The following is a 15415-nucleotide window of genomic DNA, read 5'->3' as shown; positions in this document are numbered from 1 at the left end:
TCGTTTCCTTGACAATGGGAATCTTGTGCTAAACATCCGGGATGTACTTACCAATTATGCTTATTTTCCTTACTATGGAGATGACAGTCCTGGCACAAATGATACTGAAGGTTCCCAGCTACAATTTAGTACGGCGGGTTACATGTATATTGTTAAAGGAAATGATGCTACAGATAACCTTACTCCAAAGGGGATCATTCCGTCAGCAGATTATTATCACAGAACAATTCTACACTTTGATGGTATTCTTGTCCAGTATTACCACCCCAGGGAGTTCCATTGCAAGCTGACTACTCCATTCAAGCTAACAGAAGCAGAAACAGAAGCATGTAGTATAAACTTTGAATGCTATTTATATACATGTGCTATCTTGATGTGCTTATACAGTTCTACTTATTATTTACATACAATAAGCAGCAGCTATCTTAGATCTACCAGAAACGGTCCTTGTTGACACTCAAGTAACCGGCCATTACTTTCCCTCCTGTATTCCGCATGCCATCAATGAGGAAGCACCATGTGGAACCTAATGCGCCAATAAAAAAGTCGGATTCTGCAGCCATCAAGAAATTAACTAAAGGGTAGTTGGTGCTGATTTGCCGGCCAAGACTTGCTTCATATGTCGCCATTGTCATGTTTCCTACTTGCCGCGTAACGTTCGTGTAGTAAAACTTCCAATGAGGATATGACCTGGACTTGTCAACAACTTCCTGGAATTTTTTAATTTTTTCCAGTTTTTGGATGAATATCAAGTAAGCATTAGTTACTAGAATGGTAGAATTTACAATGAAATTGATAAAAATGCTAAACTTATACCTGCATTTCGGTGGACAACCAGATACTATTAAGATGGGGAAAGCGATTTCTGATGCGATGTGCAAGACGCATGTATTCCTCAAATTCGACAACCTTCATTTCACATGCCTTATCGCCCATTCTTACATGCATACTCAGCAATGGTCGTGGCATCCATGGCTTATGGTTTGACCATACAAAATCTTCTATGTCAGCCCTATGCCCATCTGAGACAAAAGTGCTCTGTACAAAAACACTTCTTAGAAGGCATTTTAATTTAAAATTATTTACACTAACTTCTAATCTAATTCTGGACAACTTCTTTAACCTAACTGGGCAATTTTTACTTGATACATTACCAGATACAGTCTCAATGTTTTTTACGGCCTTTTCTTTTGGTAGCAGCAGTCCCATCCGACTTCTGTAACATGATGGGAGACTCTGTACAGGATAGGGTGGGGGCCACTTGGGAGTTGGAAAAAGGAGAAAACATGATGGGAGATTCTGTACAGGATAGTCGGAGAGGGCTGCTACATAGACTACATGTGAACTAGTGTGGCTAAGCTGCTGCCTACAAAGCTAGAACAAGTTGATCCAGAATATCATTCTATAATAACATATATCTATTTTCATATTTTATCTTGTCAGCAAGCAAATGGCGATCTGGTGGATCATTATGTTACAGAAGTCAGATGGGACTGCTGCTACCAAGCTTCCACCGAATTAGCTTACATCTTTACCGAGCCCAAGAGGAAGTAAAATAAATAGAATCCACTCAATCCAGCAATCTTTCTTCTCTACCCTACTCAGTCTGTGGGTAAGAAAATAAAATGAATATATTTAACGTGTTCCTTTGAATGCTATATCGAGGGGAATATTATACAATTGTTCTGCAATCAACTTCATATGGGGGAGAGTATCATGCATAGCAAAAAGATTTTTCCTACCTTCTTACATGTCTGTGTTAACTGATTTTACATGTGGGACATGTAAACGTGGCTCACTAAGAGTCAAGTATAAATTGGTGGCCGAACTTTATCCAATGTCTCATTTTCGTGGCCGGATTTCCAATTTGCAATAGGATGGCCATATATTGTTTTAATTCATCAAAGAGGTGGATAAGGGCCCCTTTTTTGAGAAAAAAATATTAGTGTTTTTCTCAGAAAAGTGGCCCTTAGCCATTTCTTTGAAACATAGAAACAATGTCTGGCCACCCATTGGTAAATCTAGCCACTCAAATGCAAAAGCGGATAAAGTTCTGCCACCATTTTGCATTTTACTCCTTGTTATCTGCACCCAAGTCCACGCGACATGGGTGGCGGCTATATCTATATCCTTTGTGGCTATTGTACTATTATAAACGAGTTTTATCTAACAACAGGACATACCGTTGAATAATTTTCAGACCGTGATGATAGAACCAGTTTGGCAGCTTCCAACCCGAATGCTGCATGCCGCGCTACATTCAGTAAGTTGCATGTGTACTCCGACTTAAACCTCATAAGATAGCGAATGGCCTTCATAATAACATGAAAGATAATTATGTAAATACATGCAGCACTTTTTCTACCAAACATGCACAATTACATATATACATCATTCAAGTAATTTGTCCTTATATGAAGTATAAGGCAGGGATGACCTGTGGACAAATATTAGGTACACACTACGAAGATTCTGTTGCAGAAGATCAGAATCATTCTAGCTATATTGGTTTACAAAACATGGTAGTTGAAAATTTTGAAAGGGGTTTCAAAATTAGAAGCCAAAATTTACGATTACACATAGATATACAAACTGTCTGGATCCTAAATTTGTCACCCTTGGTTGGGAAAATACTTTTGCTAGATTCTTGGTTGATGTTCAACTGTATTTAAGACAATAATAGTCCTCATTCTGCCCAACAAGTGTTTATACTGCTTTAAAGGAAATGAACTTGGAGATTAGAATTAAATACTGATTCATATAATACTTGATCACTTTTGTAAAATATGTCGATATCAGATAAAGTTGTGACTTTTCACATCGCCAGAAGAATATTCTTCTTCTGCTGTGTATGACAATTAGTTGTACCTGTGCTCTCCACCATCTCCTGTCCATTTTCCTATGATGTGAAACCAGGCTACCATTAATTTCTGTTGTTGGCTGCATATAACTCCAAGGATAACCCCATACCCTGTAAACAAATCAATTTAACCCCTCATGAAAAATAAGTAATCCTATCATCCACATGCTTAAATGTCGGAGCAGATGCTTTAAGCAGAAAGGAGAGACTGAATCTATTAACTTCAGTAGAAGAACTTAAAAAATAATTTGAAAGATTAGAAATAGAGGTATGCGTTTCTGAGGATATAATCCAGAAAGTTTATACAATGATGTTTCAACTGAGTTGATAGAGAAGATTAGAAGATGTCAACAGTATATGCTTACAAACGAAAATAAAAAGTTGTCCGGAGAAGAACTTTAGACTCAGAAAGATGTTAAAAGAATATTATGATTTGCTTCTCGAATTTAAATTCCCGATTTGAGTGAATTAAGGAATGAAATCCTACATGATGCACATAGTTAAGGAATGAAAAATAAGTAATCCTATCATCCACATGCTTAAATTGTTGAAGTATACAATTCTAAGATGTAGGACAGCTTGCCTGGGAATACGTCCAGTCCATATATCCTTCGAGGTATAATTTTCTTTTGTAGTTATCATTCCTTTTTCCCATGCTTTCTTCTCTTTCATGAGCTGAAATGCACGATCCCGACATTCCTGGGATGTCTCGGGAAAGAAGTAGCATGACCAGCTTGAGCGTGATGAACCTATATCAGGATAAAACATTGTTAGTATATATTACAATCTTCAAAGTCTCTTTACTGACCAAGTTTTTGACAGGTCCATCATTATTATATTACTTAACAGTCAGCAGTACTGAAAAAGTATATAAAAAAAGCCTATTGATGTTAATAATTCGACCTTTAAGTATGGAAATGACAAGACAGTGGAACGATTTTGAGATACTGGGACCTCTAAGGATTGCATATTTGCATTTGAGAGAAATAGTATTGATATAAATATTTTTAGAAATGTTGTAAACTACAATAAAAAAATATGCTGAAGATATGGATGGTGGTAAGTTGCTACTGATCTTGTAGACTTGAAAAACAAATTCTTGCTCATATTGTTCAGGAAATAATACAATTACACTGAAATTATACCTCTACAACCATCATGGTCAGCACGATTATAGTAATTTGTGACAAGTACCCTTCTTTCATTAATTGCAATAGCGAGAAGCCCGCACATGCCAGCGAACTGAGCTCCAATCCCAAATCCAGGAAGTCTTTCCCAGTCAGCTACAAGAAACTTTACGCTAGGATCACTGCAGTTTGAGGGATGTTGGCGGAACCAAATGTCACTTTGCACTTTCCTAGTTAGAGGATAATTTTCTTCATCTGATCCTGTGATCTGCCAAACTCACAAATTAATATATACCAATAAGTGGAGCCTCGTAACATAAAGGTCAAAACAGGAGATTATCTACAATAACGGAGGACATAACAGTTCCCAAACCATAACCTCATGTTACCAGTGCAAAAGACCAGACAGTCAGTAATCATGCTAACACAATTTAATCTCATAGTGTATATAGATATAGGCCACATCATCTTAGATGCTCAGACTTTTATAGAAGTAAATGGAGCTTGTTTTGTTTAATGATCAACGTAAATAAGGACCGAGAAAGAAACGGTTATTAAGAGTAAATAAGATAAATATTGACATGAAAGACAAAAGCAGCATGCTTTCTTCTACCTTACTCTCAATATTAGACAGTTATGATGCCCAAATATAATATTCATATATGTGTGTGTCTGTGTGTGTCTCCAACCCTTAAAGGGTTTAATTCTTGAGCAAATGCGAGAGTAAAAATCGAGATAACATTGTGTGTCAACAAATAATATATATGTTATATGTAACTAACTTGTATATGATATCTACCTGCGCAGGTTAAGAATTAACACCTTCAATGTCTTGAAATGTAGCTGTTGTTTCCTTTTTCAATTTTTTGCTGATTAACTGTAACAGTTTTCAACATTTATATCCCAAATATTATGATATACTGCCCCAACCAACCCCAACTTCAGAAAAAACCTCTGATCCCCCTCTAGTCTATTTAAAGAGAAGGAATAACCAAAGAGAAGTCAAGTGCAATGAGTTGTTCATAAACCATAGTTTTCTGTCAAAATCATATGATGTGGCTTTCTTCCACTTTGCTTATTAGCTAGAGCCATTGAAAAGTAGCTATAGTTAGGATTTAGGAGATCAGAACACATTTATTCCCTCAGGAAATATCTACGTAATTACTGGCATGTTTGCTTGTAGTAAATTCACCCGAATTTGCATATAAGAAAAAGAAAAAGCATATTACATTAGCACAATTAACTAGTAACGTACCCATGGAGGATAAGAAGCTCCAGGTATTGGTCGATAATTGTAATTCCTCAGTTGCTCTTCTGCAGACGAGAGAAGGTAATTTTGTAACGTCCCCTTCCAAATTGTCCATGGTGGTAGCAGCTCATTTTCCATGCGCTTATCAAGCTGCTGATTTACCTCCGCATTCAGTTTGCAATTTTCTAAATGAGGAGCTTTGGGATTGGGAGGATTAGGTAAGCCTAATCCATTACTATTTAGAAGTTCTAAGTCCTCAATTGATTTATTCAGGAAAGTACTCCAACTTGAGTACATAAAGGACACTCTTTCATCAATTGTAAGTTCACTATTCTTCTCAGAGTAAACCTTTTTTTCTACATCCAGTGTTGATACCTTCTGCGCAACATCTACAAAGTATCAAAATATCTTAATTTTCCAATTGAAATTGAAATAAATTATAATTATTTTGTCCAGAGACTTTCATGTAGTTAAAAGGGTCATAAACGATCCATGAACAGAACTAACTTAGGGGAATCCAGAAAGTATTTACTTCAGTTACTTTTGCAAAACAAATGATTATATAAACTCAATGCTGTCCCAGAAACAAAATTAACTTTACAGCAACAAACATATATGATTCATAACACTGTCTTCGAGTATCAATTCTTACCGGCATATAGTTAATACTTCTACAGAAGTATTATGCCCTTCATACTGAATTTGTGCTATGCACTCGTGAAACATAGTTTAGGTTGGCATATCATCCATTAGTAGCTTGTTTTTAGAATCAAGCATACATAGGTTTCCATGAGGGTATGGCACATAAAGAAGTCCAAATGGTATCATTAGTTATGTGGCCAAGAGGTTGCCTTAAATATAGAGGTGACAAAATTACAAATGGCAAGAGGCTGTGAGTTTGTCATAATAAACAGAAGTATTTTAAGTACAACTTGAAAAAGACATGGATGACTAATCCGATTCCAGTCAAGAGGGTAGTAATCAGGTCTTTACTACAGGTAAACATTGACATCCAATTCCAGTTAAGTAGGCAGTAATCAAGTCTTTACTACAGGTAAAAGTTGACATTAACTTATCCCCACCAAAACAAAGGAGTTGATTTTTGTTCTATCTAAGAAAATTAAGAGAGTACAACAAAAACAAATTAAAACAAGTTAATAAAATTCCTTTAGCAGGCTGTAGTTGACTATATTAATGGAAGAGAAGAAATACGATAACAGAAGTTCAAGATGTTAAATATATAATCAGTTGGCAACTTTGAGTAAAATTCAATCATGGAATATAAAAATGAATAAGAAATGAAATTTGTGAGACAAGTTAAGGTTAACTTTTATGTTCCATCTACTAGTGTCCTCTTGGGACACCGTTGTGGACTTTTATACAAAGCTTCTGCTTCAATTCTGACTAAATGAATCTCCTTCTAAATTTTCTAGATAATTCCTGATATGCTTGAAACAAGGAAAACATATTACATTATTTCCCGCTTATGATTGGGTTCAGATTATTTATATGAATCTCAAATATAGCACAATTTTCATATATATCAGGCAAGTGAACCTTGTCAGTAACTCCGACATATCTAGCAGGAAATTTTGATAATTCTGATGACCCTTTAGTTTATTTCTAAAATCTTAGAGCTTCTTGCTTGCCTTATTTTTAATAAGATCATTTAGCGTCGTCTGAAAAGAAACTCGTTGCTCTAGTATCAAGAACAATCACATTTTTTAAGTACAATCAAAATTATTGCAGTAAATATATTATAGGAGTTCAGCTGAGGATTGAATGCCCATGACAGAGGTCATGACAACACCTCCATCTCTATCCTCAATCCTCGTACTTGAAAAAATATTCAAACTTCCATAGAACATCAGAGATTAGAGCAGAGTGAAGGTAAAAAAGAAACAAAGGAATACCTTAAATGCAAATAAGTAGAAAAAGTTTCACTTACCCCCAACTCTTGAGCCAAAATTTGATGACAGAGGGCCAGCAGGGAATGTCGAAATGGAGAGTGAACCAAATTCGAGAGTACCAAAAGAAGTAACAGCAGCCAGAAACACAGTGGTGATACAAACCCCACAAAGAAAACCCAACACACATAGCTGACACGGGTATGAATTACTCATCTGAAAAGCTCTCTGTGAAACAACCCTTTCAAGTGATTTCTGGTTCTTGATTGTAAAATTTCTGTGTGACACAACTCTATCAAGAGGCTTCTGATTATTTTGAGCCTCCAAGTCTTCTTTAGCAGAATTTGCCATGGCCCCAAAACACAACCAAATAAATGCAATCACAAGTGAAATGAACCTAGTCTTCTAACCAACAACCTTAAATAAAATCACAGGAAACACTACTCTTTCAGAACTTTTCTTCTTCAGACACAAACTCAAACCACAAGTGTAAAAATAAGGAAATGAGTGACTCACACTCTCAAAACTACTTGTCCTCCATAACTTGGTGGTCCACCATCTTCCTAACTGCACCCACAATTAAAATGTACCTAAAAACACAAAAACAAAAGGATTTTAATTTTTAAGGATACATGGGCAGAAAAAGACCAATCATTTGAAGTGCACCCAAAGAAACATACGAAATAAAAACAATAAAAATCAAAATGGACCCCTCTATAATAATTATTAGACACATATGAATATGATACAAGTGAGTATTATTACAATTTACAAGAAACCCAACTTAAAAGACTTGCTTACCTTTGAATACACAGCCAGCCAGACAAGCTTAAAGATTTAGAAAATCAAACTCATGATATTAGAAAAAACCCACTAAGTAGAGATGAATTTGGAGGTATTCACTCACAGTCACAGCCAGGTGGGCTTTTGAGGAATTAACACAACATGCATAAGGACACCTGTTCAGCACCGCTCGTAAATTTGGATTTCCAGTATTAAAGATAAAGATTGCATCCGCACAACTAACTTTTGCGATATATTTGTCGCATTTGTATAATTATTTAATAGCCGAAATTTACCCCGATACTCAGATATTATCCGTATCGATTGTCAAGATTTTCTTCTTTTCACTATTCAGTCTGTTATTTTTATTTTTTTACGTTATTTTTTAACATATTTTTTAACATCTATTTAAAATATAATTTCATAATATATTTTTGAAACATTTTTGCTATGAACAAAAGTTTGATAGTTGAACTATTTTTTTTAAGCATGATAGTTGAACTTTTATTAGATAGAGAAATAGAAAATATAAAATTACACTTTATAAGAATATCGTGCAAACATTTAACGTAGACAATCTAAAAAGCCGGGATTATATTTTAAGAGAAAAGTAATTATTCAGAATAATTTTTTAATTTTCCTATAAAAACAGACCCGTGTAGATAAAAGAGAAAAATGAAAGCATCGGGAAAGGCAAGGAATCAAATAATGATACGGAAAAGACAAATCATCCCCTCAACATTCAGCACAGTGAATATACTAATACAGTACTCCCTCGTCTCTGACTATCTTTCTTATTTGAGTTTTTCATGTTTGCCGCTACACAATTTTGATCGTTAATATCTTTCATTTCGTATTAGCATTAAATATAAAAACTTCACTGTATTAAAGTATTCGTGAATACAAATCCAACAATATCACTCCTGATTATATTTAGTTTTATAGATTAGATGTAAATTAGCAATTTGTCTCATGTTATGAACAGTACCGACATCACAAACAGGAAAAGAAAAAAGAAACGGAGGGAATATGGAGTATTAAATTAAGTATTCCGCTGCTGCTCCTCCCAAGACATACAGTTTGCGACTTACATTTTACGGTCTTTCGGGATTCAAAAATACCCGACAAATATACCCATTTGTATACTCCCTCCATCCTACCCAATTCTTTATATTAGGTTTGGGCACGGAAGTTAAAATATATATATATATATATATATATATATATATATATATATATATATATATATATAAAAATAAGTGTAAAAGAGAAAGAAAAGTGAGTGGAGTGGTAAGACCCATTGATTTTTAATACTCCCTCCGTCCCCCTGAGTAGTATACATTGGGGGACGGGGACGCGGCACGGACTTTAATGCTCCTGTAAAGTGTAGTTGGGCAATTTATTTTTAAAATTTTTCTTTTCTGAATTAAAGTTTGAATGTTATATTTTTATACAGAAAAAAAAAATCTCAAAAATAAGTTACGGAACTATATTTTATAAGAGTATTGAAATGCGTGTCGAGCAGTTAAAAAGAAACGTATAGAATTAAATGGGACAGAGGGAGTATATAAAAGAGAGACAGGGGAGTAAAAGTAGTGTGAAAATGGGAGAAAAAGTGGGAAAGTGATGAGACTTATCAACTATTTTAGGAAAGTTTTGAAATGTAAAGAAATGAGTGGAACGTCAAAAAAATGAAACTGTAAAGAATCCGGTGAGACAGATACATATTTGAACTTTTGTTCAACATGCGGTTCCCATTTTTCGAGAAAAAAAAAAAAGTTATTTTAGATTGTATTTAATTACAAATTATATAAGTAAAGTTATGGTTTTAATTGCTTACAATATTTTCACAAATATCTTTAAAATCTGGTAAAACTGCAATAAATTAACAAAAATATAATATTTTTAATAAATTCCTTATCGTTTTAACATTCATATACACATATACATGTTGAACTGTTGTAACAGTACACATCTATCAAATTTTCTCCATAATCATCTGCACAAACTGAATCACACAACACGTCTGAACATTCTACATCAAGTTTGCTCAAGCATTTACACGTTGGGTGTGGACCACTGGCGACAGGATGCACTGTAGGAGAAAACGCAACACGGATAAGAGACTTGTGTTCTTGAAAAAAATTGTCGAATATAAACAAAAAAAATACATATCCATATTTCTTGAAAATTGAGTTGTACATGGACTTTACATGTATTTAACATGTATTTATATGCATGTTTGTAACAAGCAATACTATGAGCAAGAAATACTTACATCCGTTTTTACATGCAGGATAATCCGAAAAAGCAACGCTAACCATCATTACGACAATTGCAATACTGATAAAATACGTGTTCCTCATCTTGTCTTCAATCTCGTGATACTAAAAATATTTTATTTCAAGTACTTACAAAGAATATTGTATCTACTTATAAAGAGACGTTTGATTTATAAATATGTTTGATTTGATTGCATTTATAGTAATTAATGTGCATTTAAGAGATAATATTATCTTCATTGTCAGCAATTAAATTTAGAATGTTATTGAATTTTCTTATCTCTTGCAATAAAAATGTGTTATTCTCAATCTACATTTAGCATTTAGAGATAATATTACCTACATTTCAGCAATTAATTTTATAACATCATTGCATTTTCCTTATCTCTTATAACAAAAATATATTATTCTCAATCTGCATTTATAGCATTTAATTTGAACATGATAATGGATTTCTATACTATTTACAAGAAAATTGTTATTCACCATCACAAACAATAAATGAGATCTTAAAATCTTTATAAACGATATCTAGTTTGAGAAATGAAAACCATCAGTGGACTAATATGAAACGAAACAAAAATTCATGAAAAATAAGTCATAAACATATAAGTTGATTTGTTGTGCTATTTAGGGGTGAGCAAAAATTCTCCAAACCGACCGAAACCGGCCGATCCAATCCGTCCAAACCGAATTTTACAGTTTAATAACGGTTTGGTTTGGTTATGATTTTAAATTATAAAAACCGAATTATTTCGGTTTGGTTTCGGTTTTTACCTCCAAACCAACCGATAAATCCGAACCGAACCGAATGTGTAAATTTAAACATTAATATACATGTACTAATAATGTATTATTAAAAGTAAAATTATAATATACAAAAAATGTAAAATCTTAAACAAATAAAAAGTATCTTAGTAAAGATTTTCTTTAAAAATATTATTTATTCTATTTTATGATATTAATTTTGATGTATGTATTATGTTTCCATTCTTTTTATTTATATTTTTATAAAAGTATACGAATCACATTTTTTTTATTTTCTTCTGTCTCTTTTTATTTATCAAGCTAATATATTCTTGTATCCTCTTTAAATATGACTAAATAGAAAATATAAATTGAATTTTGCATTCCTTATTTTTCACGTTAAAATTTAATTTTGTTGCTAACTTTGTTTTACATATAAAAAGTGGTTTAAACCGAAACCAAACCGAACCGAACCGTTTTAAACGGATTGGTTTGGATTTTAAACATAATGGTTTGGTTTTGGATTGAGATTTTGAAAAACCGACTATTTCGGTTTGGTTTGGTTTAGATCTTCCAAACCGCCCGATGCTCACCCCTAGTGCTACTTTAGACATTTTATAAACTACTTTAGTTTAATGTATTTTGCTTTACAAATTTTGTCTAACTGTCCAAGCTGACTTCACTTATATTTCTTAAAGTAGAACTATACATACAACACTTGGATATGTATTTAAATTTCGCGACCCATAAAGCACAATATAACGTATAATGTAATAGTGATAACTCAACAAGTAAAAGTAGAGGAACAATACATAAGTACGATACATAAATCAACAGACTGAAGATCAGGTATGTGCATACAATCTAGTAAACAGAAGTGATCTCAAATATACTAAAAAAGGCCCGCAAGGGTTGGTTCAGCTGGTTAAAGAGAGGACACGTATCCTCTTGGTCACAGGTTCGACTCCCGAAGGGAGCAGAATTTATGATTATGCCTCCTGATCAGAGCCTGTCGCACTTAGGTGCGGTTTACCTTGGTTCACGTAGTTTGCAGGCTATTGCGTGAGCTCGTGGGTTTACCCAGTGCGCACCCAAAGGGTAGCGGCTGCGGGTTCCTACATTATATATATATATATATATATATATATATATATATATATATATGGGCTTACTCCACTAGAAACTAAATTAACCTAGAAACTGGAAACTAGTATCGGGCCATTTTTTATCACTATTTTTAACTGCAAATATCACTCGTTTGTACATCACAAATCACTATTTCCTATACAAGAAATCTCAGAAAATATAGATATATAAATATACATATATACAACATATATCATCATCATCTTCACTCATACTACATTGATGAACCTCCGGGCATCATTATCAACCCATTCCACTGCTACCGTGGTCACCTATACCCACGATTGACCTACCACCGCTTGTCACCATAACTTGCCATTACTAGTGATTATTTACCACCACCACACACCTCATCTCATCATTTTTTTACCATCATAGACCTCCTACAGCTATAATTGATCATCAATAATCGATAACCACTAGCAAACATAAGTAAATTTTCTCAATTATCAATAATAAAAATTTCTAATTTAACTGCATAAAATAATGATAAATATCGTATAAACGAGTGATATTAGCGGTTATAAACAGTGATCATGGGAGTGGTTTCTAGTTTCTAGAATAACATTAGTTTCTATTTGATCACTTGCCTATATATATATATATATATATACACACACACACACACACACACACACTAAAAAAGTTCATTAATATGTTCAAGTATCATTGAAGAATAAAGGGGCAAATTAAATTATAGGTCCCTGAACTATTGACGTTTTATTGTCTAGGTCCCTGAACTAAAGATTCTATATTTGAGGTCACTTAACTTTTCCGTTTTCTGATCTAAGTCCTTCCGTCAAAAAGATTCTAACGGTGTTAAGTAGGGTTCTTGAGTTTCATACGGATCAAAGCAATTTTTAAGGTGTTAGTGATATCCAAACTCAAAGTTCAAGTAGTCAAATTGAAGCTTGAATCACTAGCTACACTCATATGACAACAATTTTCACAAATTAGATTTAATTTAAGAAAACCCAAATTGGACCATAAATTTAGGGTTCTTTATTGAATTTAGAGACCTAAATTTATAAAATTTTGAATTGAACATAATTTGTGAAAATTGGGGTCACATGAGTGTCGCTAGCGACTCAAGCTTCAATTTGACTACTTGAACTTTGAATTTGGATATCACTAACACCTTCAAAATTGCTTTGATTTGTATGAATCTCAAGAACCCTAGTTAACACCGTTATAATCTTTTTGACGGAAGGACTTAGATCAGAAAACGGAAAAGTTAAGTGAACTGAAATACGGAATCTTTAGTTCAGGGACCTAGATAATAAAACGTCAATAGTTTAGGGACCTATAATTTAATTTTCCCAAGAATAAAGTTTAAGATGTTTCAAAGGAATGAAAGTTGTATGTCCATTCAGCATGAAGTACAAGAAGATTTCAGTATCAAAACCCTAATTATTCATAATCGGATAATGAAGCAATTCTAGCCAAGATTGGACTCATTAATGCTATTTATCAAAATAATGTACAAATCTCAGTTTCAATGTTAATAATTTGTGAACCACTAGCTAGTACACCAAACATTAATACGTATGAAGCCGTCCCATATATTTATTCAACAAAGAATAATATAAACACTATTACACTCACTACTTTCGTCCACTATCTCAAATCTATTAGTATTAAACATAAATAGGTGCCACCACTATACGCACTGTTCATCCAATTTTACTCATTTTCTTACACTTTTTCTTGATCTCCGTGTCCCAACTAAATGTATACAATTGATTGGGACGGAGGGAGTATAATTTATAACTTATTTTTAAACTTTTTTCGAAATAAAATTTTAAACTTTGACTTTTTATTCATAAATATAATAAAATAATTTATAAAATTATATTTTATAAAAAAATTTAAAATTTGTCCAACCCGTGTCCCAAAAATATACTACGGGTTGGACATGGGACCATGAGACATGGCACGGGAGTACTATTGGAATTTCGCCGGTCAAACACCAAAATATCATAAGTCACAATGGTATCATTTTAGAATAAAAATATCATAATTCACAATGATATCATTTTAGAATAAAAATTGCTCTAATGCAATACGCGTAAAGTTACATCAAATCTGATGTCAAGTATTCATTTGGTATAACTTTTAGATCAAATTTGTAGTTTTTTAAGTTGCCGACTATACCTTCAGACTTATTAAACAAAAAAATTTATTACTTCTATGTCATTAAATTTAAGGCCCGCTTGGTTAGGGGTAATCAATCCCATTAAATTTAGGGGCTTTTGGTCAGGGGTTAAAGAGCAACCCCAATGGTGTTACCTATTTTGAACCCCTAAAATATAATAAAATATTGATTATCTAAAATATAGGTAAGCAAAAACTTGTTTTCCTCCAACGGTATTCCCTATAATCATCCCTATATTTGAAAAAATAATATTTTATTAGAATTTTTACTATGATAAGATAGATAAAAAAAAGAGGGAAAACGAAAAATGAAAGAAAATGAGAGAGGGATATGAGGTGGAAAAAAAAGTAGGGGCTTGCTTTTCTATCCCCTAAATATGGGGTTTTGTTTTCTCTCACCTAAAAATTTTAGGTAAGGAGAGGATGGTTGGAGTGAAGAAATTTTACTCAAACCCCTATTTTTGTCCACGTAGGCTCATTATAGATAAGGGAGATGTTCCGTTGGAGTTGCTCTAACAACCTAATTAATAAAACATCTTTAATCTGATCAGTTTTTAGCAATATTTTTATTTAACAATAATATTATTCCATTAAATTTAGGGGCTTTTGGTCAGGGGCTAACAACCTAATTAATAAAACATCTTTAATCTGCTTATTATCATATAAATTTTTAATTAATAATAATTATTATGATTACTGTGAAAAGACTTTTACCCTGATAAGTTTTTTGCAATATTTTTATTTAACAGTAATATTATGCAAACTCCACCAAGAATAAAACCAAGGTCAGTTATCCAGGTTATAGTTATATGGCGAATGAGCTCATAGACATTGTCAAAAAAATAATTTAAATTAATTTTAAATTTGTTTAACATAAAACCTCACCTCTTAGACATTTAACATAATTACAAATTAAAAAAGTTAAGTTAAGCTAAAAATTAAATATATATGTTGTTGCCAGTAGTATATTTTTTTATTTAATCACCACCGCAGGCCTATACTTTACTTGGCCACTTGGGTATGTAATAAAATCTAAGCAGTAACACCAACTAAAAGAGGTCAGAGTGTGTGTCTATGCTAGAAACACCATTTCTGGACAAAGGTTTGAACTTGTAATCTTAAATACCTTGCTTCCTGTCAGTCATGGCAGACCTATATCA

At 33.1% G+C, this 15415-nt stretch overlaps 1 protein-coding gene across 2 annotated transcripts; it reads right to left on the bottom strand.

Annotated features, from left to right (window-relative positions):
- Nucleotides 1–305: 305 nt before the first annotated feature.
- On the bottom strand, nt 306–8103 carry LOC108203128 (uncharacterized). Of its 2 annotated transcripts, XM_017371884.2 has the most exons (10): nt 7945–8103; nt 7660–7733; nt 7185–7560; nt 5243–5625; nt 4006–4255; nt 3444–3609; nt 2869–2971; nt 2184–2312; nt 817–1038; nt 306–710 (listed from the first exon to the last, which is right to left on the bottom strand). In XM_017371884.2, exons 3-10 carry the CDS (start codon nt 7492–7494, stop codon nt 432–434), a joined length of 1842 nt encoding a protein of 613 aa, XP_017227373.1. In that variant the 5' UTR covers nt 7495–7560; nt 7660–7733; nt 7945–8103; the 3' UTR covers nt 306–431. The 2 variants fall into 2 exon arrangements, with proteins under 2 accessions (XP_017227373.1, XP_063940650.1); XM_064084580.1 differs by having other exon boundaries at nt 7185–7733; nt 7945–8102.
- Between the last annotated feature and the right edge of the window lie 7312 nt (nt 8104–15415).

This window comes from Daucus carota, chromosome 9, assembly GCF_001625215.2.
Source record: "Daucus carota subsp. sativus chromosome 9, DH1 v3.0, whole genome shotgun sequence".
In the NCBI taxonomy this organism is placed as follows: Eukaryota; Viridiplantae; Streptophyta; class Magnoliopsida; order Apiales; family Apiaceae; genus Daucus; species Daucus carota.
The sequence above is the reverse complement of the archived record's forward strand: the minus strand, read 5'-3'. Positions and strand labels throughout refer to the sequence as shown.

Excerpts from the sequence above, each read along its gene's own strand:
- LOC108203128 (XM_017371884.2), bottom strand. The coding sequence starts at position 7,494 with ATGGCAAATTCTGCTAAAGAAGACTTGGAGGCTCAAAATAATCAGAAG. Across the intron at positions 3,610-4,005 it reads TGACCATGATGGTTGTAGAG|GTTCATCACGCTCAAGCTGG; the intron begins GTATAATTTCAG and ends ATCCTGATATAG. Across the intron at positions 2,313-2,868 it reads GGAGATGGTGGAGAGCACAG|GCCATTCGCTATCTTATGAG; the intron begins GTACAACTAATT and ends GTTATTATGAAG.